Source organism: Peromyscus eremicus, chromosome 2 (assembly GCF_949786415.1).
Source record: "Peromyscus eremicus chromosome 2, PerEre_H2_v1, whole genome shotgun sequence".
NCBI lineage: Eukaryota > Metazoa > Chordata > Mammalia > Rodentia > Cricetidae > Peromyscus > Peromyscus eremicus.
In genome coordinates, this window is record NC_081417.1 from 81,048,125 (window position 1) to 81,073,512 (window position 25,388).

The window sequence follows — 25,388 nt, forward strand, 5'->3', positions numbered from 1 at the left end:
TCAGTCTGAACTACTATATAAGAAGATGGACAGCACGTTTTGAAGAGGAAGAGTTTTTGTATCCACGTACTGGTAATTATCCACCACCACTGATATGGTGGAGTTGACCTGTAAGTAAGACAGCAAGAACTGAGAGAGATTCTGGTATGTGTTCTCGTTTTGAATTCCAGACTGGCACACTGTTACCAGTGTCTGCTTCTTGACTTTGGTATTGATGAGGAGCTTCAACGTCAGGTCCACAGAATGATTTGAGCACTGCACAACAAATTGCAGCTGACAAACGATGAAATACCAGCCTGGGAACTGGATTACCAGGCTCCCATCCTGGTATCCGACTCCATGGATGGCACCATCTTGGTTCCATGACAGTTTGGTATTGTTGAGATTTTTTGACACTGGAAAGATAGAAGAAGAATTATTGCTCACGTTAGGTACAGTTTTTCAAGGTTCCCAGTCAGCAGCCCTGTTTTCTAGAACACTGCTTGCTGTCCCAAACATTTAAACATCTTCTGAAATACTCTTTCTAGAATATTCTTTCATAGTTCATTGTTTCTACTTAGTAATGATGAAGTACCAGCCTGGGAACTAGACTACTAGGCTCCCGTCATGGTATCCAACTCCATGGATGGCACCATCTTGGTTCCATGGCAGTTTGGTATTGTTGAGATGTTTTGACACTGGAAAGGCACAAGAAGAAAACCATCTGTATTTTTTTTTTGTTGGTTTCATGATCAAAGCTAGAGGGTTGGAGTGCATACAGTATTACACTGGAAAAGGAAAGACCTTGCAGGAGAGTTTTCTAATGGAAGACAGCACCTATAGATGATTTTCTCTTAATTATTATCTATCACATCATATGGTTGTTAATATTTTCTTTTTATCCCCTTTCAGTGCCTATGTGTATATGTATATGTGTGTTTGTATTAGACCCATGAATGTATGCAGGTGCAGGTACATGCATGTACCTGTGAATATTTAGCCCAGAGGACAACCTTGTGTATCAGTCTTTACACATCATCTACCTTGTTTCTGTTTTTTTCTCTAAAGGTTTATTTTTATTTATGTGTATGTATATGAGTATATGCAATGTGTGTGTGTGTGTGTGTGTGTGTGTGTGTGTGTGTGTGTGTGTGTGTTTATGGAGGCCAGAAGAGGGTATAAGATACCTTGGAGATGTAACTCAAAATAGGCAGTTTTGAGACACCTAATGTGAATGCTGGGAACCAAACTTGGATCTTCTGGAAGAGCAACAAGTGTTCTTAACTGCTGAGCCATCTCTCTATCCCCTTAACTTGTGTTTTTGAGACAGAGACTTTCACTGGCCAGAATGTTGCCAAGCAGACTAGGCTGGTCAGCCAGTGTGCTCCAGGGATCCCCCTGTTCCTGCCTTAGCAGCAATCGCATGGCAAGCATGAGGAACCATGCTTGGCTTTTAAAAACTAGGTTGCAGCAATTGCTTTACCTCTCAAGCCATTTCTGTGGCTCCTTTCTCTCTTAGATCATACCTACCTGGACTGTATTTTGCAACAAGATCTATGCTATTGTGTCATTTGTCATGAATGAGCATTTAGTGTTGACTACTATTTCGACAGGCATTGCAGATGTCAAAGCTGTGACATTTAATACTGTTCAATTTCAGGATTGAGTTGTTCAGGAGAATCTCTGTTAACTTTTGGATTTAAGAAAAAAACCAAGGTATGTTATGTGCATGCATGAAAATATCAACAATGAAACCCATTATCACAGGCAATTGACATATGCTAATAAAAATGAGATACACTCTTTAACATGGTCTGCAGTTTTGAATGTCTCCTTTCCTTAAAGGGCAGTCAAACTTCCTTGGATGGGCCTCTGGCATGCACAGTGAGGGGCCTGCTACCTAGGACTGTTAGAAAGGCAGAGAATTAGCAGAACTTCTAAGCTAAAATGTTTGTGTGAAAGCCAATTCTCTGAGTCCTAACAAATGAAAATTAGCGCTGACTGGTAAAGGTGCTCCCAGAACCAGGAAGCTGGCACACCGGTTTTAATTGATTCAATGCTTTCTCTTCAAACCTTGTTGCAATTCAATGGAAAGGCACGAAGTAATCTAACTGCAAAATGGGATTTTTTTTGAATAAGCAAAATGGCTATTCAGAGAATCTTGGCCATCTCTTCCGTAGCTCATTCTTTCATGCTCTAAGTGCCTCTTACTGTTTCATTTACAAGGGACTCTTCTTACCTGAAGCACACTGCAACATGCAAATAAGGCCCTCTGCCAGCAAGCTCATTAAGCTGTCAACCTGGGGACCAGGCAATTTTGTAGTTCCCCTGTGAGTAACTTGGTAGAGGTAGAGATGGAGGTGGTTCTCTCTTTGCACTAGGGGAAAGACTTGGCCCAAATGAGTAGGTAGGTGCACAGCAGGGGGTTAGTGGAAGAAGGGAGAAGTAATGGAGTTGAGGGACAAAAGTGTCTTTAAAGGCTAGGTAGGAAAAACACAAAGGGGTGAATGCAGTGCTTCACCTGCTGAGGGAGTTTTTGCTCCCAATACAATCCCTACACAGCTTTCCTCAAGCTCATGGCTTATTTATTTATTTATTTATTTATTTATTTATTTATTTATTTATTTATTTATTTATTTAATTGTGCCACTTAATTGTGCCACTTCTAAACCCACAACTAAACTTTTTTTTTTCAGCAAATGGGGTAGCTTTAGAGAGAAACACTCTCATCTTCTTCCTCTAAGACATTCAAATTCAATTTATGGAAAGTATGATGTTGGCTAAGAGCACATGTGCAGGTCATGTTTAGCCAGAGAACTCTAACTGGGTCTTTTGGATTAGAAATTGGTACAGGACATGGCTTTTATGGGGTTAGAACTTTCTGGCATTGGGTACTGACCTTGGAGGTAAGCCCAAGACTTCTTGAAATGACTTCTTTTCATGGTACATAAGAGGTCATCTGAGCAATTTCCTAAAAACAAGATCAGGCATGAATCATCTTGTACACCTCTGGGGACTACAGACAACCAGATCTTTTTCTGTGACCCTCTAAGACTGCCGTTTACGGTTCTGCTTCTCTTTGTGGGGTTAAATTAAAACAACAACAGCAACAACAACCCCAAACTTTTGTTTTCATTTTGCTATTAAAAGGCTTAGGATTTTCACATTTCTGAAGTTTACTTTTTATTTATTACTGCACTTGGGCTGTTATAGAAGACGGTAGAAGTTACACACATACAATCTGAGTTCCCATAGTGTACTGGGCACCATTCCTGACAGTCCTCATGAAAGGGGTTATTGAGTACCTCTAATAGCTTGAGAGAGTCTGGGAATCTCATGTCCTTCAGTCTAAACACTGGTCTCCCTAGCAGCAACACTGATGGAGCTATTGCTGCCCAGCATGCTGTGTGGACACTAGACTCTGTGCTTTTACCTGCATCAGCTGATCCGGTTCTCAGACTAAGCCAGGATCAACTTTACTGAAGACACTCAAGGACACACTCAAGGCTCAGTAAGCATGTGAAAATGTGAGAATTCCCTACCTCTGCCTCATTCCAGAGGCTTGAATTCTTTCTTTAGACCATCCTGCCAGACAACAAAGACAAAAACATCCCACTCAATTTTAAGAGGACAAAGCATTAGCAAAATCTTAGCAGGAAGCCTTCCACCTGGAGCTTCTTTGGCAGAGGCAAACACAGTATTTGTGTCATTGCAGCATTTGAGAAATAAAAATATTCTTAGTATCTTCACTAAGGACCAGAGCTCTTTCTTATTATAACAAGCTATTTTGTATGGTAAAAACCAACTTATACATTCCCTGTAATGACTCATGAATTCAATATATTTGGAGTAAACCTCTTCTCTTCTTTGGACCTTGGCTCCCCTGTCTATACACTGGAAGCTCTCCAACCTGAGGCTGATGACTTTTTGATGATGTCACCAGAGATGAGCACTCAGCCCATCCATTAGAAATTAACAGGCGTAAGCTCACACAGTAGGGGCAGTGCCCTGCTGTGCTTACTCTCTGACTAGTATAAGCACCCTACCTATCCCATTGCTTTCTCCACTCAGATTTGAGAAAGTCCCTGGAGCCTGAGAGTGGTTCAAAGTTGAGTGAAGGGTTCCCTCTGCTGTCTGAGCAAGTTCATTACTAGAAGAACCCCCCAGCAAAGTGGGGACAGTATTCATCCCTAGCTGCTCTTGACTTGCAAAGAGCTTCTTGACCCACTCTCTGGATCTTATCCTATGCTCATCATCTAAGCAGTGTTCTTGCGAGGCCTGCTGCAGCCCCACACATACTCATAGGGTGTGTATAATCAGAACCCTGATCCCAAAGTGTGATATTTTAATGGATTGTGACTACATTTGACTCCCTGTTGTTCATCTGAAAACAGAGAGATGCAAATTTGGCTCTCTTGGCTGGTAATCACTCTCTGATTTCTGTTACCTACAGCTCCTACCGGTGGCATTCATGACATCTTGGGTTCTGACTTCTCCTGATCTCCTCCTCTAAGCCCGTACCATCCCTCGTCCCCTTTTACTCTATGTCTTAATAATCAATGTCACTGTCACTGCCATCATCATAACTAGTGGTAACTACTTTTGTGGTACTTTGCTGAACATGCTACATGTAGCCATGATTTCATTTCATTTTCACAACTGTCCTGTGAGAGACAGTTTATAGTTATTTCTATCATGTATGTAAGAAACCCTAGGCTTTGAAAGGCTAACTGGCTTGTTCTGAGCCATGAAGCTAGTTGCTGGTAGGGTGGAGATTAAAACTCAGCCAATGAGACTCTAATGCTCAAACAGATCCCCTGACCCCGCCCCACCTACTGGAGTTTGGAGACTTGCAGTTTCCCCTAAACAACCACATGGATATGCTTCCACCTGAACACCTCCTATACCAGCTCCCTGGGACTCCTTCCTCCATCAAGCCAGTTATCCTTTGAAACACAGCCTGGTAGAGACTGCTGTTTAGTCTCTTCTACTGCTCAGCCATGAAAGTGCTTCATAAGCATTTGCTGAATGGAGTCATCTAGTCCATCTCTCTTATTTTTTTTAGTAGGGGCTAACTCATTACTTAGAGCATCAGTGTAGTGAATAGGGATGCTTGGCTTGCCCTCCTCCCCACAGGAAGAACACTGGCCTCACTCTCACAGATTCTGCCAAAGTTGGTTGGGAAAGTAGGACTCACGCCCTTGATCAGAGCCAGGATGTTACATAAAATAGACTCTATCTCTCTTGTCCAAAGGCCCCTTTGTATCAGGTGGCTTGTGGTGACATCTGCAAGAGCTGAGCATCTACAAACAGATGGTGGCAGAAGTACAAGCCCAGGCTTGCCTTTCATACATTCAGGCTTTTTTTTCTTCTGTTTTTCCCCTTTGGTCTTCACGTGTATAGTGGGGTAACCTCAGCTGAAATTCTGAGAAACCCAACGATGGAAAAAAGCAATCTTATTTTGAAGCATTTGCATTTCCTGAAGTCAAATGGCAGGTATAATTTTAGTTTTTCTTAAAGAATCGATTAGATGGGTTCACGCTAAAGGAAAAACATGGGCTTCTCCTTCTAAGAATGCCATTGCTGGAAATGCTTCAAGGAGGGGGCTGGTTTTTGAGAGAGTGGCACTATTGAGCTTGAGGAAGACCCCAGAGGCAACATCTCTGTTCTTTCACATCTGGAGATGTTTTCAAAGAGTAACAGATGCTTGGTGGGGCCCAAACACCAAGGGTCTCAGTGGTTTCTAAAGGATCAAAAGCCAAGGGCTAACATCACTCTGATTCCCTTTCTCCAACATGGTGGTGGGCAGACCTACACCAAGGACATCCAAGTTATAACCCAAGTCACAGAGATGGAAGCTTGACTATTTGTCCAGTCAGTGCTGACCAAGGAGTGGTTGGGATGCTTTGAAAGTCACAGGGCTCTTATGACCTAGACAATATTGTGTGGGATACCAGCCATGTAGCTCAAGTCTCATTAGCTTGCAAATCCACGATAAGATAGTCTATTGTGGATATGAAGACTTCTAGAGGGGACTCCATGCAGTAGGAACCTTACAGTGGCCCCAGAGCTTTGGGAATCGGGTGCCTAGACTGTGAACTGTATCTCTGCTCTCTGTTTTCCCAGGGAATATAGTCTGGAGGGCTTAGTTTGAGAAATGGAATATGAGAACCATCTGGAGATGGAGGCTAAATTGCTGTATTGGGTGTTGGGATTCTGGGAGTTTCTCTTTTAGATTTTAGTGTTCCTATCTAGATGGAGAGCACTGTAGACTGAGGTCTGTAAATGCCTTTCTAGATGATTCTAGCAGACTATCTCTGCACTGTCAGTACTGATGTGGGGGGTGGCCGGGTTGGAAGCTGGGGCCAGGAAGTCAGTCCTAGTTCCAATTTTTTGTTTTTATGTGTCTGCTGCTCTAACTTTAGGTAGGAGGAGACTATGTCTGTACATGTTCAGATTTTTCAGAGACCCAGGGCACAGAAGAGAAAAATTTCACCTTGGTGGCAATCTAAGTTAGGAACATCCTGCTTCTGTAAGAATTCATATGGCTTTTGAAATAGAAGCTGCCTTCAAGAGCAGGTATCCAAACTTGGCAAACATATGACTTCTGTGCTCCCAATGTTGCCCCCATTGCGGGCTTTGTCCTAGGTCACAGAGTGAGTTAGTGACAGAGCCAGGACAAGAGTCTAAAACTCCAGATTCTTTGGCAGGTCATTCTGTCTTCAGATCATTGCAGACTTCATACATTTCTCTGAGCATCAGAGCTTTCAGATAGATGGAGTCAGTGTTTTGTTGACAAGCTCTGGAAGGATGGGAGACTGTTCTTTTGCTTAGGAAAACTGGAGAGAAAGACATGTCAATGGTATTCCAGTGTCTAGTTTCCCAGAGAGGAGGAGAGAGAATGGGGGTGGGGTGGAGATTGAGATTGCTGAAGGTGATCGAAAGGAGCAGGCACTAGATGGTAAGGACTGTGACAAACTTAAAACTGGACCCCCTCCTTGAGATTTTATAATGTTGGACCCAAAGGGTCATGGGAATGGAGATTTGGATTTTATTAGTGGGAAGGTTGAGCCCGGAGATGCTGGGTTTCGAGAACCCACCGCAGGTAAAAGAGCAGCAGAGCTGGGCTCAGAACTGTTTTTCTCACTCCTAGTGCTTCACTCTGTCCCTAGTTCTTAGTCTTTCTGTGGAGCAGTGAGTGTTCAATGAAGGAAGAAATGATTCTGTAGCTATTTCACACACTGCAACCAAAGTCTCTGGACACAGCTGGAGGGAGGTGCTGGGAAAGCAGCCCCAGGGCCTTCCTGATCCTGCAGGGTGGGAGAATGTCAGAAGATAACTTCAAGTCTATGTTTGGAACTGGGTCAAGTCAAAGGTTGGGGCAACTGGGCTTTCTAGGCAGATGACGTGTGATCTAAATGCTATCAACTTTGGCTCTGCAGAACCCCTCCAGTAAGGACCGGGTGGGCAGATGGTGCTTCTCAGAGAGCATGTGGTTCTAGTGAAGGCTTTGGATCCACCATCTCCTCTCCTGGAACTTCAGCTACTGTACTACCAAAGTGAGGACAGTAACAATCAACACAGATGTGCAGCTGATGGGACACACATAAAGATTACAGATGTCAAATAACGAGCCCAACACGTGGCTATCGGAGCCACTGCAAATGTGAGGTCCATTCTCTTCTTCTCTCTTTTTTTTGTTATCTTGGCACAGCTCTGTGACACTGCATGGCACAGAGGATTGGCTAAGGATTGGTTTCATTAAAATGAAACCCATGGTATTACCTGTCGGACTAGACTTTCTCGATCTGTACACAATTGTTTGAGGCTCTCTGATACTTTTGGGGAAGGATGAAGACTTCTTGGAAATATTTTAATCTTTGAGGAAATGAAAAGGCTTATTTATATTTTAGTTTCATCTCCCTTGGAGAACACCCAGGGAAATCCCAACAGCGACATCTAGAGGAATCTCCACTCTCAGCAGCATTTGGGACCAAAGTGAGCCCTTAATCTGGTGGGGGCAGGTTGGCGGGTAAGAGGTGGGTCATTTCACAGGCCTTCAAATCTAACCATTTCCTTGATGCCGTCAGGCAGGAACGTTTATGATGCAGACATAAAGAGCAAGTAAGTAGCCATTTGCAAAAGAACAGATGGGTGACTGGAGTCACGACAGTACTTGGGACGCCCCAGATAGATAGCATGCCTATTGTTGAACACAGAGAAAACAGTGGATAAAAATGGGTTGAAACCAAATTGGAATTCACATAACTCCTTTGAAGGCTTTTGGGAGCTGGAAGCCTTTTAAGTCCCGATCTGTTGTGGTTTGTAAGGTAAATACATTTGACTCTAGGAGTACTTTGTTGGCGTTAACATCTATTAAAGGCAGGTTGAACTGACATTGTTGGGGGGTGGTCATTAAGAAACACCTTAAAGTTCTTCTAACATTCTAACTAACCTTCATAATGCCCCTGCTTATTTGCAATGCGAAAGCACAGAGGCACTCTCAGGAAGTTAGGCTTTGGCTCAGAAAACAGAAGCCTGAATCCCACCCTGGTTACTTCCTAGCTGTATGGTTTAGCACAAACGTGTAGGCCTCTTTGAACCGTTCTTTCTTTTTCAAGGTGAAGATAATATCTACCTCAACAGCTGGCCAGAGGATTAAACGAAATAAGGTACAACACTGAGCCTGCTGTATACCACACAAACAACAGCAAATAATTGATGCCCCTTCGCTGTTCCGGGGCTTGGGCTACCTGGTTGGCAGAGATTCAAGACCACAACAGATGTTGTGTCTGGGGACTTGAACTGAATATAAAAAGGAACCAGTTTGAGGTCTAGGACTATCTGCCCTTCTTCTGCCTCCTCTCCCTTCCTCCCGCTTCCCCCTGCCCCGTTTCTTAAAGTGTTAGGATAGTAGGGAAAGGAGACATAGCCTCTGGAGTTAGAGACTGGCAGATTGTATCTGCCAATTTTAGTATCAAATCTCAGCCTTTTTATCTTCCTTGTGTTCTCTCCTTTCCTCTGCTCTGCCTCTCTTCCCTTCCCTCCTCATTCTTTCTGGGCGTGAGGATTCAGAATGGTGGCCTTAGAACCCTAGAGGGCCTCTCCAGAACTCCATTGCTCTTCAGTCTGAAGGGCTCACTTCCTGGGTATTTTCAGCACAAAGATTTCTGATTCCCGTTAGCTCTGCCTTGAGAAAGAGAAAGTGGGCTTAAGAGTGGGTTTTAGTGAGTGTATTCAGAGCGAACGGAGGAACAAATCGGTCCCTTGTGGCCAGTGAAGTAACCAGCTGGAAAGCAATTTACCGCTGCCCTCAGCTGGCCCCACCTCGCCCAGGAGAGCGTCCTACACTGGCCAAGGGGACAGAAGAGAAAGTGGAAACCAAAAGGAACACACTGGAGACAGGCATTCTGGATGCAGCTCTACACCTCAGACCGAGCAGGGCTCTGCCAGCCCGTGGTTATTCTCCTGAGGGGAAGGGGTTGTGAGGAAAAGGAAAGCAGCCTCTCTTTACACCATCTCTGTCGTTACTGCTGCTTCCACACGGCACCTGGTCACAGACTGGGTCAGTGGAATACTGGGGAGAAACTAGTCTCCTTGGCTGTTCAGTTAGTTTCCTCACCCTCAGTATTTCTTTATTATAGGGCCCACCTCATTTAGTGTCTTGTGATGCTCTTATTCTCCTTTTAGTTGCAGAGGATGAGGAGGGCAGCTTGCCAAAATATGTAAAAAAAAAAAAAATCAACATAATGAAATGGTCAGAGAATTCTAGGATAGCTGTTCAATTCACAAAGCAAAATCCAGAAGCAAAATCCATTTATCCCGGGCTTCAGCCATATGGTTCAGCCCTGAGATCAACACTCAGAAGTAGGAAACACAAGACTCTGGGAGGAACCGAGAGGTGCTTCACGTTTCAAGACTGGACTGTAAGAATTCCATGTTCCAGTCTAGTTCTTTGTCTTTGGTGTCTGTTTTCAGCTGGAGGCAGAATTCAAGCCAGGCTGGATAGTGAGCAGAGGGGATCCAGAACCTGCGTTTAATGTCTGAGTTTCCTTTGGGCTTCTAGTACCTGTGGGTACCATGAGCCATATAGCATTTACAGGGAAAAAATATCTTTTTCTACTGACAACCTAGAGTCTACTGAATTAACCCAGGTCACATGACCTTCGCAAACATGCCCAGAAGCCACAGTAGCCCTCTCTGTTCCAGAATTTAGGGATAGACTATGCTAGCCTTTGAGAAGTTCCTAGTGGCTGAAATAACTTCTGCCTTATGAGAAAGAGCCTCAGAGATCTCTACCACCTGCCGGGAGACATTGTGCTGAACTTCGCTGCCATGCTAGCTTTTGTTTATGTCTCAAATCTTTCTGTAGGTATGGCTATACAAAGAAGCAAGGTTCTGTTGGGACTCCTGGAAAATCCAGGGGAAGGGGGCTGCAATTTGAGATTTAAACAAATAAGCCCAGAGCATGAGCAATGTAAGAGATCCAAAATTCTGTGGAAGCAGAACAAGAACAAGAAATGATGAGGAGTTGTGGGAGCCTTGGTATATGGAGGAGGTAGGGTCATTTCGTGGAACATGGGAGAGCAAGGTGGACCAGATGGGTGATCTCAGGGTCAATCAAGCAGCACAATGAAGGTATATTTTTGGTTCCATTTCATGTTCAGGGTGGGCTCCCTGCAGGAGGCAAGTTACCTCTGTGTGCTAGAGGAGAGGCTAAAACCCCGTGAGAAGAGTACGGGAAAGGCTTGCCTCCCAGTATCTCTGCTTGTCCATGGATCCAAATGAACCCCCAGAATGACCCACAAGTCTCAGGCACAGTGGAGTGAGTGCGGGTTGGCAGTTGGCTGGGGCCTATTTTCTGGCCAGGAATAGCAAGTTACCATTACCAGCATGGGTGTGGTTTTCTGTGGTTTCCCTGTAGCTAAGGACATCCTGTGCTGGGCTGCTCCGGCCTGTGTGCAGAGCCTGCATTCCAGGCTCTGGCCACTGCTGGTTTTCTGGAGGTGGCAGATTTACAACAGCTGTCTTGGCTGAGGGCACCCCATCCTTGTGGCTTCTGTCTTGTGACAAACCTCATGCCTCCCCTGGGATTTCCTCCCAGGAATTTCTGGAAGGTAGGTCTGCCCGGCCTGGGATGTCTTGTAACAGTGCCCTCCTTTCCCCAGTCTCTTTCTTTCCTTTTCAAAGAGGGCAATTTGCTTCTTGTTTAGGGTTAAGACCAGCTTGCTAGTGACAGACATTGTAGCTTCATAGTTTCTTCAGACAAGTGTCAGGCTGTTACTTTCTGTCTTTATATACAGGACAAGAGAATTCTTGTCTCAGGAAGTGTTGAACTCTGCTATTTGTGTGTGTGTGTGTGTGTGTGTGTGTGTGTGTGTGTGTGTGTGTGTGTGTGTGTGTATTCATGTGTGTATATGTGTGCAGGGGCCAGAGGTCAAAGCAGGATGTCTTCCTCAATTGCTGGCTATCTCATTTTTTAAGATAAGGTCTATCACTGAACCTGGAACTTTCCAGTTTGGCCAGACTGGCTGGCCAGTGAGCCTCGGAGATCTTCCTGTCTCTGCCTTCTCAGTGCTGGGATTATAAGTATACACAGCTGCTCCTGGCTTTTTCTGTGGCTGATGGGGTCTGACACAGGCTTTCACACTGTACAACAGGCGCTTTACCTACTTACAAGTCTGTGCAGTGAGCATTCTTCCCGGCCCCAATTTTGAGTTCATTTAGAATATTTAGGAGTGGTGTTTGGAGAGGAGAAAATAATTTCCTAAAGAGACCTAGCCTGCTGGTGTGAGGACCCAGGTTTTGCCTTCAGATGTTACTTTCTCTTTCACCCTGCTGCTGTGTTCACAGTATGCGGAGCTAAGGCAGGGGCAGGTGTGCATTAAACGTGGGAGTCGTGGGCAGCACACTGCAGGCTGCTAGCTCCTCAAAGCTGAAGCACATCATATAAGGGTAACAGAGGGAACCTCGGATTCTCACATTTGCCACACTGCTGCCTCCTGCCTAACCCCTGGCAAGTCACTCTGACTTCTCGGATCTCAGTAACTTATCTACGAATGGGAATGTTGGTGGGAATATGCCCCATCCCTCCAAGCCTGTACTGCTAGCTCTTGGGGCTGGTATGTAGACCAACTCAAAGGAAGTAGGGGAAGGGGTGGGTGGGGTATTATTAGCATTGACAAACAGAATCTGGTTGTAGAAACACTGAATCAGAAGCTACTTTTTTATTGTTCTTAGTTTTTGTTCTGATATTCCGAGTCATGAGCCAGGTAAGGAGGGAACCCATAAATGGTCCAATCCATGGTCCCCCAAATTTGAGACTTCATGAACTAAAGACATTTCTCCCTCAAATGAAAAGCTGGGGAGCAACATGGAGAAGACAGATTTTATTTTGCTTCTTATGGTCATTAAAACAAGACAAGTGACAGAGTAAACAATTTAGCATCTTTCTATATTAATTTCTTACCATGAAGGGAGGGGTATTTTCACCAAAACAGAGGACGGTAGGCGTGCCTAGAAAGAGTGTTTACACCTTAAGTGTAACTGACTATTTGGCAAGAGGACAAGTTTGCTCTTTATTTCCTATTCATGTGATCTGGTGCTAACTGTAAGCCCCTAGTTAGAGTGGATTTTTGTACTTGGCAACTTATGACTAGAGTGTCCACCAACAGGAAAGCACAGTTCTTCCCTGTGGCTGGGGTCCTGATGCCTAATCAAGGCTGTCTTTGTCACTGACACTTTGTCCATGGGACATGGCTACTGCCCCTCATCAAATGCAAACTTCCAATTTGACTGAGAAATATCTAAGTGGAGGTGGTGGTAGGCCAATGAAAGCACAGACTGGAGGAATTACATTCAACCAATGCTAATTGTTCCTTGCAAGGCTCCATGGGAATACGTGCAACACATTAGCAGGATTTCTAACTCCTGTACCACAAGAGTCTGCTGTTCTGTCTATAAATCCAACCACTGCTCAGACCGTAAATAAGTTCTGGAGGGATGCAATTATGCCAGTAAAATTGTGTGTTGTTTGACTGTCCTAATCATGGCAAACTGCAGGACTGATTTCAGCCAAGATGAGAAGGCCTGCAAAGCCTGGAATATTTACAATCTGGATCTTTGTGGACAATGTCTGTGGCCTCTACACTTTACCTTGCTCCTTGATTACATAACTGGTTATCTACATAGGCAGAGGAAATGAGACCACATTCTAGGGGCTAAGTGACTTTGGCCAATATTGAGACATTGTCCATCAAAGCAAGGTTATTTATCTGTCTTCAAAGGTTCAGGAGGCCTGTCCATCCAGGGCTCCTTGCTCATTCTTTCTAAGTCTCCAGTAGGATGTACTGAAGGGAAGAAACTACAAGGGCAATGCTCTTGATGTAAGGAGCTGTATCACTTTCCCTGTGTCCTCTGGTCCCAAGGATGCCCAGCATCTCTACCCTGATGTCCCTGAAGGCCTACCTACCTATCCCATCTTCTTCCCTTTCCTCATTTAGTTCTGTGGTTAGCCAGCTGTGCTTGGTACCCAGGCTCTGAAAATTGTGTGTGGGACTTAAGTGAGGGTTGATGTTTTGAATGTAAAGACACTGAATCAGAGTCAAGGACATTTTTGTTTAGCCCATATGATATTGAGCAAAACACTTTGTCTCTTTCTAAGTCTGATTTTTCCTTCTTTGAGCTGTGACAACATTAGTTAGATGATCTTGAGTTTAATCTTCAATGTTAACTGAACCCTGCATAGGGACTAGTAAGGGAAATATGTTACTCAATAGCTTCTATGACTGGTAATGTAGAGGGAATGAGCCTGTTTCCACAGGTCTTCCACTTCATTAGATATTTTGGCTATTGCCAGTTATTTGACTATTTCTATATGCCGGTTGTTACACCAAGAAATTATGATTGGCTCTTCTAAAACCACAGTGAGGTAAGCACTGTGATTCCTGCGTAAGGGATGTGTAACTGAGACTTCCAGGTGGGAAGTGGAGTCATATTGAAATTTGTTTAATTTATGGTTTCCAGCTCTAAATACAAGGTTGCCTTGTGTCCCTGCCAGGGCCCGCAGCATGGCTACACTGATGGTGAGTGTTGTTAGTGAGAGTGTTACAGGCAGATGGGAGGTTTGTGTGGATAAGCACAGTGATCAGGAGCTACCCAGATGAGTCAGAAGTGTCAGCTCAGCCCTGTCAGCCTCCACCTCCATCTGCCCCACTGCTGTTGAGGACAGTCATGGCATTTCTGGTTGATCAGTAGGCACTACACCTTGTGGTGTCATCTGCATGATTAACTACACATTCATTCCTACATCTGAGATCTTACCTCCTTTAAGGGGAACCTTGTCAGTTGTTCTGGGAGTGGAGTCCTGGAAGAAAAGAGAGAAGAGCAGGGTCACCATTCACATCTCACAAACAGACAAGATGTGTTGTCCAGGGAGACACAGTGAGTTCATGGAACTCAGGACCACAGTTGGAACTTCCACCTCCCAGTCAAGAGCTTTCTTTCCCTCCACACTTGCTACTGGTTTTTCCTACTTAAGTCAACATAAGATAAATGAAATGAATAAATGACATACTTTTTTTCTTTCCATATTTGGTTCATCTGTAAGTGTTGTAAACATACATGGAAGATACCTTTCCACCTCGATTGTTGTTGGAAATTGTGAATTAATTAGTGTTTATATTCCAAAGATTTGGTGATATTGTAAAGAAACTGGTTCTTTGACCTCATGGATTTATTGCAAGTTTATACACAGATATAATTAGCAACTATTTATAAATATGTGGCAAAAGAGTGTATTTATTTATTTATGCATTTACATTATATTACATATGATGCTTTCTATACTAATCATAAATGTCTACATAGACTTTGATGTAAATGAGTAAGAGGCTGATGGAAACACTGTCTATTGGAAGTTGCCACTGACTCCATCTGGATTTCTTAGTGTTCTGTGCGAGCGCTGATGACCATCTGGAGGTACCATTTTAATTTATGTCCCCAAGAGCTCTGTCATTCCCCTTCTGTGGACACACTATTAGCTGAGAAATAGGATTCTTCTCTAGCCCAAGGGGTGGAGCTCAGCCCAGGAGGCCTTAGGAATGCAAGCCTTGGTGTCGCACTGATCTGGAGAGAGTCAATGCATTTGGGCCTCAGCTTTTCAGGGGAAGGGATCCTTGGAAGATCCTTTCCCTTCTGTTTGTTTTCTGATTGTGTTGTTTTCTTCCCCTGAGAGTTCTTAATGTGGGTAATAGTGCTTTACATCTGTGATTACATGATTACCCATATGCTTCTTAGGAAAACCTGACATCACAAAATTCCCCTTTATGTTGCCTCTGTGAGACAACAGCCAGTCCTTCAATATTTATTAAGCAGCTGACTTAATGCCAAGCATGACTTTCAATTGGCATGAAGCGCAAGCACATGAACAAAGGTATTCCATTTAGATGAAGCCTAATATGACTGAATGCACCAAGTGCCCTGTATCCAACTAGATACCTAGAGTGAATAGTAAAAGAGGAAACACCAGTAGAGCCATTCCAGTGGCAGAAAATCATTCATTCAGCTTTGGGTGACCTGTGGTGTGCACTGTGTCACTCATTGCAAGATATGTTATGGACCTAGTTCATTAAAAACAGCCATTTATGAACTACTAATAAATATGGAATCATAATGGTGAGTTGTGGCATGAACTGTGAATGGACCAGAGTGCTTAAAGACAGAATTTCTGGAGCTTTACTGCTGAGGATCTTGAGCTGTAAATTCCCATTCAGCAGGTTTGGGTAGAGCTTGGCTTGGCATTATTTCTCACAAGCTCCCAGGTGATGCTGATACTCCTGGTCTCCAGAACAGCTTTGAACATCAAGAGTATAAGCCCTGTATCTGGGAGGAGGATCATTTGTATGGGGTGGGGGTGCAGTCCTGGAAGGGAAGGCCTTGCTTTTGCCTGTTAACGGAGAGTTCTTTCTTTCCCTTTAGGCAGAGAGATGCCAAAAATCTTGGCAGGGGGTCCTGTAGCCTCATCCTGGGGAATTCAGGACAGAAGTGTGACTGTTTCTATGTTGAAGAACACAGGGTCTCTACAATTTCCTCTAGTTATGTATGGTAAATGTGATTCCAGAGTCAAAGTGAGAGACAAGCCCAAACATCTTTCCGACCATCAAGTTGATTTTGTAAGGAAGGATGCCAAGATATTCTAAGTCAGGGGCTAATTCTGGGCTAAAATTCTTAGGTGAACTTTCCACTGGTCAAGGATAGAGCAGTTCATTGTTTCTCCTCCCTATTCTATAAGCAGCCCTTGCATTTGAGGATGGAGAAGCAAAGCCTAAGGAAATGATGACTGCTTGCATTTACCAGACATGGTGATGACTGTTAAGATTTGTCAGAGATTGTTTAGACCCCAGGCACTATGCTGAGGTGCCATCTGTAAACTGTTTTAATAAACCATGCCCAGAAATTTGAGACCTTGGGTGGGGGAAATGAGAACTCTGCTGCTCAGTGACTTGGCTTTGAGTAAGGTAGGACACAGACTTGACCTAGATGCAAACAAATGGGTCCCCCCAGGCTGTCATCTCAGCTCCATAGAGTAGCTCAGGAAAAACAATCACCATGGTTACCAAGCCCTGATACATTTCGGTAAACATACTTCCTCTTTTCTTTTAGCCTCCGTGGACATCAGTTGGGCATTCCAACAGTACTAGGGTTCTTTCTGTATGATGGAAAGTATGATCACGCTTAGTCTGTTCCCAGGGGAAGTGACCCCCATCTCAATCATTAGCCTAGAACTGTTTTCTTCTCTCCTTTAATTACTGTGACTAGAGGGCCAATGATTTCTACTCTAGGCTGTTGGAGTCATACCAAGATGGAAATTATTAGCAATTGTTTGAAAACAGTAGCTGTTTGATAAGGACTGCTTTGAGCCTTATAATGAGTTTAATTTGTCATAATTCCCTGAAAGGTCTATTTGCTTTCACAGCAATGATGTGGAGGGCATGGAACAAATCTGTGTAAGTGCCTTTGGTTCCCCAATTTACTTTTCAAACAAAATCCTCTGTTACTGAAAATGATCAAAGGCAACTAAAGTGTGGAATATTCTAGAGAGAATTCCATAGCCCCTTCCTTTCTGGCTTTCACTGTTTTCTAAGATGGTCTCTGGCTCACAGCACATGGAGATCTCTATTATCGTTAAGCTAAGATGATCAAACGTTTAATGTAGGTTACTCTGGGAGCCAAATCCTTTCTGGGCTTTATTGTATTGCTCTTCAACTGGATTCCAAGAATCAGGAATTGTCTGAGACACAGAGAGGTGACTTAAGGATTACAAAAGACCTCAGAGATGAGAAACTTGGTCATACTGGCTGTGAAGGCCAACACTCTGCAGCATTGTCCCTCTAGATAAAGGCAGACAAAACAGCAGCATGCTCTCCCAAAACCCAATGGGAGACTGAATGACAGTCATAGAAGACCCCCAGGGAAAGTATTTTTACTGGGAACTCGTGGTTTGGTAGGTCAAAGATTTAGACCACAATGGCTTAAACAGCATTTCTCACACTTGCAAGGTCTTCCCATCCTGTGAGATATTCATGAAAATAGGGATTCTGATTCAGTGGGTCTGGGTAGTCTCTGAGGTGTTATGTAGTTCTAGCCAGTCTCCTTTCTATGACAGCATGTCTGGGCCATGGGATACGCTTTGAGCATCACTGGCTTCAAGACAGGACACAATAGGCAGATATGATACTTATGGTCTTGAAAGGTGGCTCCAGGGAGCTGGACTCAAATATGATATTAGGAAATCTTCCTGCTCTGAAGATGGAATTAGCACTTTGTTCTCTTGGCTTCATCTATCAATGTATTTTGTCTAGTCCCACTTCCTGCTTTGTCTTTGTCTGCTCTGGAGGATGGCCATTGTTCATACCACAGTAACTCTCAGTCTCAATCCAGTTTGTCTTCCTCTGAGCCATGCCTCAACTCATTGTCTGGCTTGCTGGGTTCCACCTCCACCTGCTTCCATCCTGCTAATAGAGAGCTCATCTTTATAGGACATAGCGAGTGAGTGGAAGGAATGACAGCATCTAATAATCTTCCACCATCAATCCTCAGGATGGTAAAGGATTTAGATAAGGATCATCAAGAAACGCCAGACTGCTGAGTGGAAGACATTCATGTCTTCAGAATATTACCCCATAGATTGGGTTTTTACGAGGAAGAGTGTTTCACAAAGCAGATTGTTGCTAGCTGTCCCCTTAATGAAGTGACTAAACATATAACTGTATATAACCAGACATATGTCCTTATACATGCTATAATAATACCAAGCATGGATAAACCTCAGGCATTCCCAGAATGTAAATTGTTCTACTACAGAATCAGCCTGTCTTTTGCAGAATAGTCTACACCAAAAAACAACGCTTGAGGGTAGGCGTAATGATTAGCTCAGGGCTTCTCAAATTTTATTGATTTTACAGATGTTCTGCATTATAAAAACGCAGGTTTGACTCAGTAGCTCTGGGATGGGGCTAGGAAGTCTTAATCTCTCTCTCTTTGTGTGTGTGTTTGTGTGCATTATGTGTGTGGGTATGTGTGTCTGTGCATATTGATGGGTCTGAGTGTGGATATGTATATGCAATGATGCTCTTGTGGTAGCCGAAGGAAAACCTTGGGGATCAATGCTCAGCTTTGCCATATTTGTCTCTTTGTTGGTCACTACTGTGTTTACTACCTACTAGCTGGCTGAGAACACTGTCATTCTCCTGTCTCTACCTCCTGTCCTGTTCTCGGAGCCATGGCTTTATAGCTGTGCATTTGGACTTTGGACATTCAAATTTAGGTCCCAATGCTTGGTAGCAAGGGATTTAACCACGGAGCAATCTCTTAAGCCAAGTCTATATTTCTAACAAGTTCTCAGGACAATTTATTTGTGGGTTTTCTTGTTTATTTTATTTTGTTTTTCTTGTGTTATTGGAGATTGAACCCAAGCCTTGCCTATACTAGGCAAGCGCCCTAGCGCTGAATTACATCCCTGAGCCCTTAAACATTTTTATTTTAAGACAAGGTCTCATTAAGTTGCCCAGGATGGTTTGGAATTTGTGATCTTCTTGCCTTAGCTTTGAGAATAGCTAGGATCACAGGCATGAGATGTGCAACCACATAGGGCTAACCACTAAATCACAATGTTTTAGATTAAAACATATGTAGTTATCACACATAAGGCAGTGTGTGAGCCTAGTTTGGATACTAGAGTCCCAAATAACAATAAAACAAAACAGCCACAGAGGACGTGGGGAAATGAAACACGAACTGTATTTGATTGCACGTTATTAGGCAATATTGCTGAGTTAACATGAACTTTCTTGGCTATAGTAACCATGTTGTAGTGGATTAGGATGGATAACAGAATCTGAGTGAGTGAAGTCACACTGCCTACAACTTGCTTACATATACTTACAGAGGCAGCATGAATGTGATGGATACTTGATCAGTTTAGGTGGAAGGTTATATGGGCTTTATTGTACTAGTTTTGGACATTTTCTAAATTTTCTCAGGTTCAGCTTACATTCTAGTTACTGCACAAAGTCCCCCCTGTCTTAAGCAGAGGCCACCCACTCTTTGTTTGGTCAAGAGCATTCTGCCTGAAGCTCAAGGTCATCAGTTTCATTTTCTCAAGTTGGGAGAGTTCCCAGAATGGGTCCTACATGTCCATGTGAGTCTTCCCTTCAAAGCCCTGCTTAAGACTTGATTCTTAGAAAATTCTCAGCCATCAGGAAAAATTTAATTAATTAAACACATTCTTAAATAGAATGAAAGCCAGATGCAGGGAGTCCCTTAAGAAAAGGGAAGTGTCCCAGGGCATTTTCAATTCACTTCTACTATTTGAGTTTGAAAAGCAAGCTGCCTCCCAAACAGCCCCAGTCTTATACTATATTTACTAACAATCAGGGTACTAAAGTCAGTAAGTCAGCAGACTACATTCGACCCAGATTCCTCCCTCCATCTCTCTTTCAAGAGAACGGTAGACTTATCTGTTTTCTCTTTCTAGAAATGGTATACAATATGTGAAAAATCAAACAACCTGAGACCTGGTTATACAACTCCGAACTGTGTGTGTTTTCTTACATTGGCCTAGATAAGCCCAGCCTCCTGGTTTAGGAAGCAAAGACATGACTAAGGTTGAGGGTCCAGAGCCTTTATTAAAATGTAAACACCTATCTGTAAAGTGCCTGGGAAGCCGGTGCCATCATGGATTCCTCTTTCCCAGGGGTAGATAAGAGAAGCTCTATTGTGTTTTTTCCTTTTTCTCTGCTCTGTGTAAAGCTCATCTTGACTCTGTAGTCTTTTCCAGGTTATGGGAAACGTATCCATACACTTGAATTACAGGATTTTTCTTTCCTTTTTCCATAGTGATGTAAAGACATATGCCTTTGATGGTAGACTTTCTTTCTTCAAGATGGTACTATCTCTGTGGAGGCTAATAGACACTTATTCAAGTAAAAAAACTACACATTTTATTCCTATTTCTAGGGCTTTATTTATACTCGGTCTGTAAAAATGCACAAAGGGCAAAAGGCCCTAGAGGGAAATGTAACAGCCTTCTACAAGGCACAAATAAATCATGAAGCATTGGCAAAACAGAATAAGATATGACTCCACAGTGGCACAAGGCAGACTTCTACATATAGACGTGGAATGATCTCCAGGATACACCACTAAATGAATGGAATGCAGTGAATAATGACATGAATGTGCTATGTACTTGTAGATACTCAGATTTCTGTAAGAGAACATAGGAATTTGCTCATGGTAGCCATCTCAGCAAAGAGAGGTTGCAGCTAGGAGAAACATTGAATTTCTTTTCCCTTATTTGTTGGTTAGTTTTCCCAAGCAAAGTAAATATATTTCATAGTAAGTTTTTTTTTTTTTGCTAAATGTAAATAAGCATACAGATATTGCAGGAGGCTTCAAGGACATCATGAGAATGCTGTAGAAATAGTGCAAGGGCCGGGACTTTGCTAAAGGTTTTGGCTAAAGCTATATGCCCAGTGTCTGCAACAGTGTTCTGTGCAAAGCAGATGCTCAATAAATATTAAGATTGATGCCTCCATTTCCCTTTGTCTCCCCTGTGGAGCTTTCACTTGGAGTTGTTTGGTCCTCTAGCCAAGTCTCAAGGATGACATGGTTAACTGCCTCCTCCATCTCTCTTCTCATACTCTGCTATTGTCCTGGTGGAGTTCTCTCCTCTCACCTCCTCCACTCCTTGAAAAATCATTCCCCTTTCCCACTCTGACCAGACACTAGTTTTCAGTGATGTTTTTCTTCAGTCTGCTGGGGAAACACTCCTTCAAAGGAGGTCTCAAAGTGGTCCTATGTATGTCAGTAAAGCGATTCAATTCTCACAGTTCCCCACCCAGTCCCTGTGGTACACAGAGTTCTATGTGGCCATAGCCCATTCCATGCTTAGTACTAGGATCTGAGTCTGAGCTCTTTGGACCCTCTCTTTGGTTTCTTCAACAGATTTCCCCCTAAACTTCTTCAATTGCCAAGTCCACCTGTTTCCAACAGTCCCCGTCCTTCTTCCTACAGGATATATCCCTGATAACCAAGGTCAGGGGACTCACATTTCCCTAGTTCTCACCACAGTTAATGCCTGAGAACGTACTAGAAACGATATGCACAAAACATCAGATTCTCTGTATCATGGCTATTAAAATGGAGAGCCCTAGCCTGAGAGCAGGTACCCAACATTGAGGAAATCACAGAGCACCAAGCATAGACTAAGACTGTGAAGTGCGTCTTTCCCTACTTAGACACGGAGGTAAGTCAAATAGATGCACCAGAGGATAAATCTCAGAGAAAAATGGGAACCAAGGCTCGCCACTCTTCTGCCACCATCAATGAAGGAAAGGGAGCAGCATGCTCATGGAGCAATCAAAAGCAACCAAGCAGTCCCCACTGTACCACTTGCTCAGAGTGGGTTGACTTCAAGCCCTGTTCCCTGTCTGGGCTTCATTTTCTGCACGTGCAGAAACAGTGCAGAACAAGGCCTGTCCAGCTTTCCTGGGAGGAATCATTTCAACAACAGATTGGAATTGCATGACAACTCTTCTGGAGTTCTCTCTGGTTCTGCACAGCACCATCATCACCCCTCCCCATTTTGGTTTCTCCCTCACACCCAGCAGTTCTACCTGTATCCTTCAACTGAAAACGTCTTAAGACCACTCCGATCTATCCTATCTGGCCATTGCTTTTAAAGCAACACATTTCTGGCATACTGCAAATCACAGTGACAGAAAGTGGAGAATGTGGACAGAAGAAAAGGTAACCCAAACCTTTGTCTAAGAGAGTCATTCTTAGCAGATGTAGATAGTCCATTAAATGATGAGTCCCACCAGCTCTGACAGCCAAATCAAATGTGAATAACTCCCTTACACTCTCATGGAAGAAGGAGCTTCAAAGCTTCCTTTAAATGTCAATACTTGATGACATTTGTAATGCCTTAGCTCTCTCTCAGCAACTAGTAAGTTACAGAGCCTGTGGTCCAAGACAAGGAAAGAAAACTAGACAAAAAAAAATCTGGGAGATTATAATGGGATGACGAGTGAGAACTATGAAATAATAACAGTCGCATTCATACTTGGCCAGGGTGTTGCATACATGGGTATAATTCATACAGTACCCAAATCATCATGACTGGATCTCACCCCAAGCCTGTGAGTCATGATGCTGACTGTACAGTATTTTCTAGATGATGAGTACCAGTTGGTTTTCTCTCAATGCTAATTTTCTATTTGCTACATTTTGGCTTTCTCCTTCAATTCCTCTGTCTTCTCCTCCTCCCCCATTTCAAACAAAGTAAATCTCCCAAGACAGTGTGGTCCTGCTCGTTGGGTGTGCATCTCAGAGGGTGCAGGTGAAAAAACATTGCTCTTTTCTGTTCCTCGGCTCTATTTCTTTCAACACCCTGGGCTCTTCAAAGCTAGTGGCTTGTGAGGAAGCTTTCGATTTCTTCTGTGGGTTTTAACACTGAAGTACCCAGAGTTCTGGGGGAGCCTTGGCTTCTCTTGCTTTGTTTTTTTTCTATACCACAGTCTCTGAAACTTAGCTAAAACACAAACAACTAAAAACAAACAACAAACAAAACCAACTGCAACAACCAACTCTTGGCAACAGAGAGGCTTCAGAAGTCCGGCGAGCCTGGATAGGGGACATAACCCTAGAACCAGGCTGAGCACCTTGCAGAGATGACTTCTCTCTATAGACTGTGAGGTTCTCCCTCAGCCGGACTTAAATCATCATTTCTCAAGGCCAGTAGTTCCTCTCTGCTCTTTTGGCTCAACTAGGTCTGGAAATTTTTGAGCTCATGTCCAATTACATTCCTCTAAAAAACATTGCAAATTAGTACAGGGAGCTCATTTCTGTCTCTCTCTCCCCTTCTCTGACATCTGTATATATGCACAGTTTTATTTATTTGCATTTTTTACGTTTTTGCTCCCAATTTTTCTACTCATTAGCTCCCAGAGCTGTTCCTCTAGGGGAACACAGATTATAAATTAAGAAAAGAGAAACAAAGAAAAGAAATTTACTCACTTTCTTCTGGACTACCAGGACCAGGATGATCGCCATTGCCGCAACGAGGCACACCAGCGCGATGGTGCTGAGGTAGAAGTAGCTGTGGCTTGTGGTTCTCCAGGGCCTCGTGCTTCTCCAGGGGCTGGCCACCGAGTCGGGTGGCATCTGCATGGCTGGGTCGGGGGAAGGGGCCCCACGGCTGCCTGCTTGCTGCAGCCCTGGCTCCATGCTTTATATAGTCTGCCCCACATCACACCTTATCTCTCCTCATCTGATTCGATTCTGCCCTCAGCTCTGTTCCAAAAAGGATTTTCCCCCTGCATCCTGGATCATGTGACTTGGAAAAAAGCCTTCACCAGTTGCCGGATGAAGAAACTCTTCTCTGGGGGCGTGAAGCGAAGGGTGGCTGGAAGGGTGGGGGAGAGGTTCATTTTTCATCTCCCGGGATTAATTTGAGTGCAGAGAAATTGTAGCGAGAGATGATGGTTGATGTCAGAGGGCGGTAGGAAGGAGATAGTTCCGCATGTGTGAGCACCAACCACTTCTGTTTCCTTTAGGCTCAGCCACAGAACGCCTTCCTGCGGGGACCCTGCACACTGCCTTCTCCATGCTGGTGGCCCCGAAAAGCTTCCAGAATAGTCTCTGCTGGGTCCCTGGGAGACTACAACCCTTTGTCGGAAGTACGAGTACTGTTAAGGCTGTCTTGACAGTCACGGCCTGCTGTAAGCTGGAAATACACCCTTTCTTGGGAAAGAACAGCCCACAGTGTGGACATTCACCTACATGGTGACAAGATTGTGGCTGTAGGAAATTTGAGGGTAGTTTTAAAGATATGGTGAAAGAGTAGGAATTTGTAAACAATTCGCTTTTGAACTAAAGATCCTAAAATTCTTGCAGTGTGTTTTCAGGGTCTGTTAAATTTGCTGAGGAAACTGGCTTGCCATAAAGTTCATATAAGGGGAAGAAATTAGCGAGGTGTCAGGACGGGCAAGCTGAGCAGTGTGGAATGTGTGTGCATGTGTGTGAGGTGTCTGTGGGGTGTGCCAGGGTACAAACAGTGCTCCACATGTTTGTGATGAGTTTGCATTATGGATGTTGCTAGAATTCACCATTCTGGCTCAGGTACAGTCTTGGGAACTTGGAGTAATGGCTGACTTCACACTCATCATCAGTCTCAGAGGCAGGTAACATTTCTTCTCTGCAGAATGGAAACAGAGGCCCAACAAGCATGAAAACTTTCTCCATCAGACCTACTGGTGCTAATGTAATGGAAGAACTTGGTGTGTCCAAACCAGCATGGTCCCGAAAGCCTGCAGGAATCTTCGGTTCCAGGCTGAAAACCTCATATCTCCTCTTAGTCCTTTCCCCTTCTAGCTTTGGCCCCTGAATAAGTCACCACAGCCCTTGCTTTAACCCCCTCTGCCTTACAGTCACTGAGAAGATCAAACAACGATGATGTAAGAGTGCTTCCTGAATGGGAACTGCCTTGGCAGCTGCTGCTGAACAATTCCTGTTAAACAACCCAAGTTGCCCTCTGGGCCACGTCTGGAATTTAATATAATAAATAGAGTCCCTGGGACACAGAGCTGGATCACATCTGTGGATATGAATGATCTTCATTTCAGAATACCTCTAGAAGTACTTCTCACTGTTTCATAGTTGCCTCCAGATGTGGCCTCCGGAAACCTCGTTTTCTATTTCCCTGCGTGTTGACAGCATCCTTCCCTTTCAGCTGAAGTCTGTCTCTGTGAGCCATGGGAGATACTAGAAGCCCCAAAGAAATGCTGTGCCCAAAGCGAACCTTGGGTTAGTCTCCTTTCTGGTTCTGTGTAGACCTTTCTTTGAGC

General features: G+C 43.8%; 1 protein-coding gene across 1 annotated transcript; it reads right to left on the reverse strand.

Annotated features, from left to right (window-relative positions):
• On the reverse strand, nucleotides 1-23,769 carry Tnfsf8 (TNF superfamily member 8). The gene is made up of 4 exons (XM_059255937.1): nucleotides 23,560-23,769; nucleotides 14,302-14,344; nucleotides 2,879-2,950; nucleotides 1-395 (listed from the first exon to the last, which is right to left on the reverse strand). Exons 1-4 carry the CDS (start codon nucleotides 23,767-23,769, stop codon nucleotides 1-3), a joined length of 720 nt encoding a protein of 239 aa, XP_059111920.1.
• Between the last annotated feature and the right edge of the window lie 1,619 nt (nucleotides 23,770-25,388).

Excerpts from the sequence above, each read along its gene's own strand:
- Tnfsf8 (XM_059255937.1), bottom strand. The coding sequence starts at position 23,769 with ATGGAGCCAGGGCTGCAGCAAGCAGGCAGCCGTGGGGCCCCTTCCCCC. Across the intron at positions 2,951-14,301 it reads CAAGGTTCCCCTTAAAGGAG|GAAATTGCTCAGATGACCTC; the intron begins GTAAGATCTCAG and ends TCTTGTTTTTAG. Across the intron at positions 396-2,878 it reads GTCTTGGGCTTACCTCCAAG|TGTCAAAAAATCTCAACAAT; the intron begins GTCAGTACCCAA and ends CTATCTTTCCAG.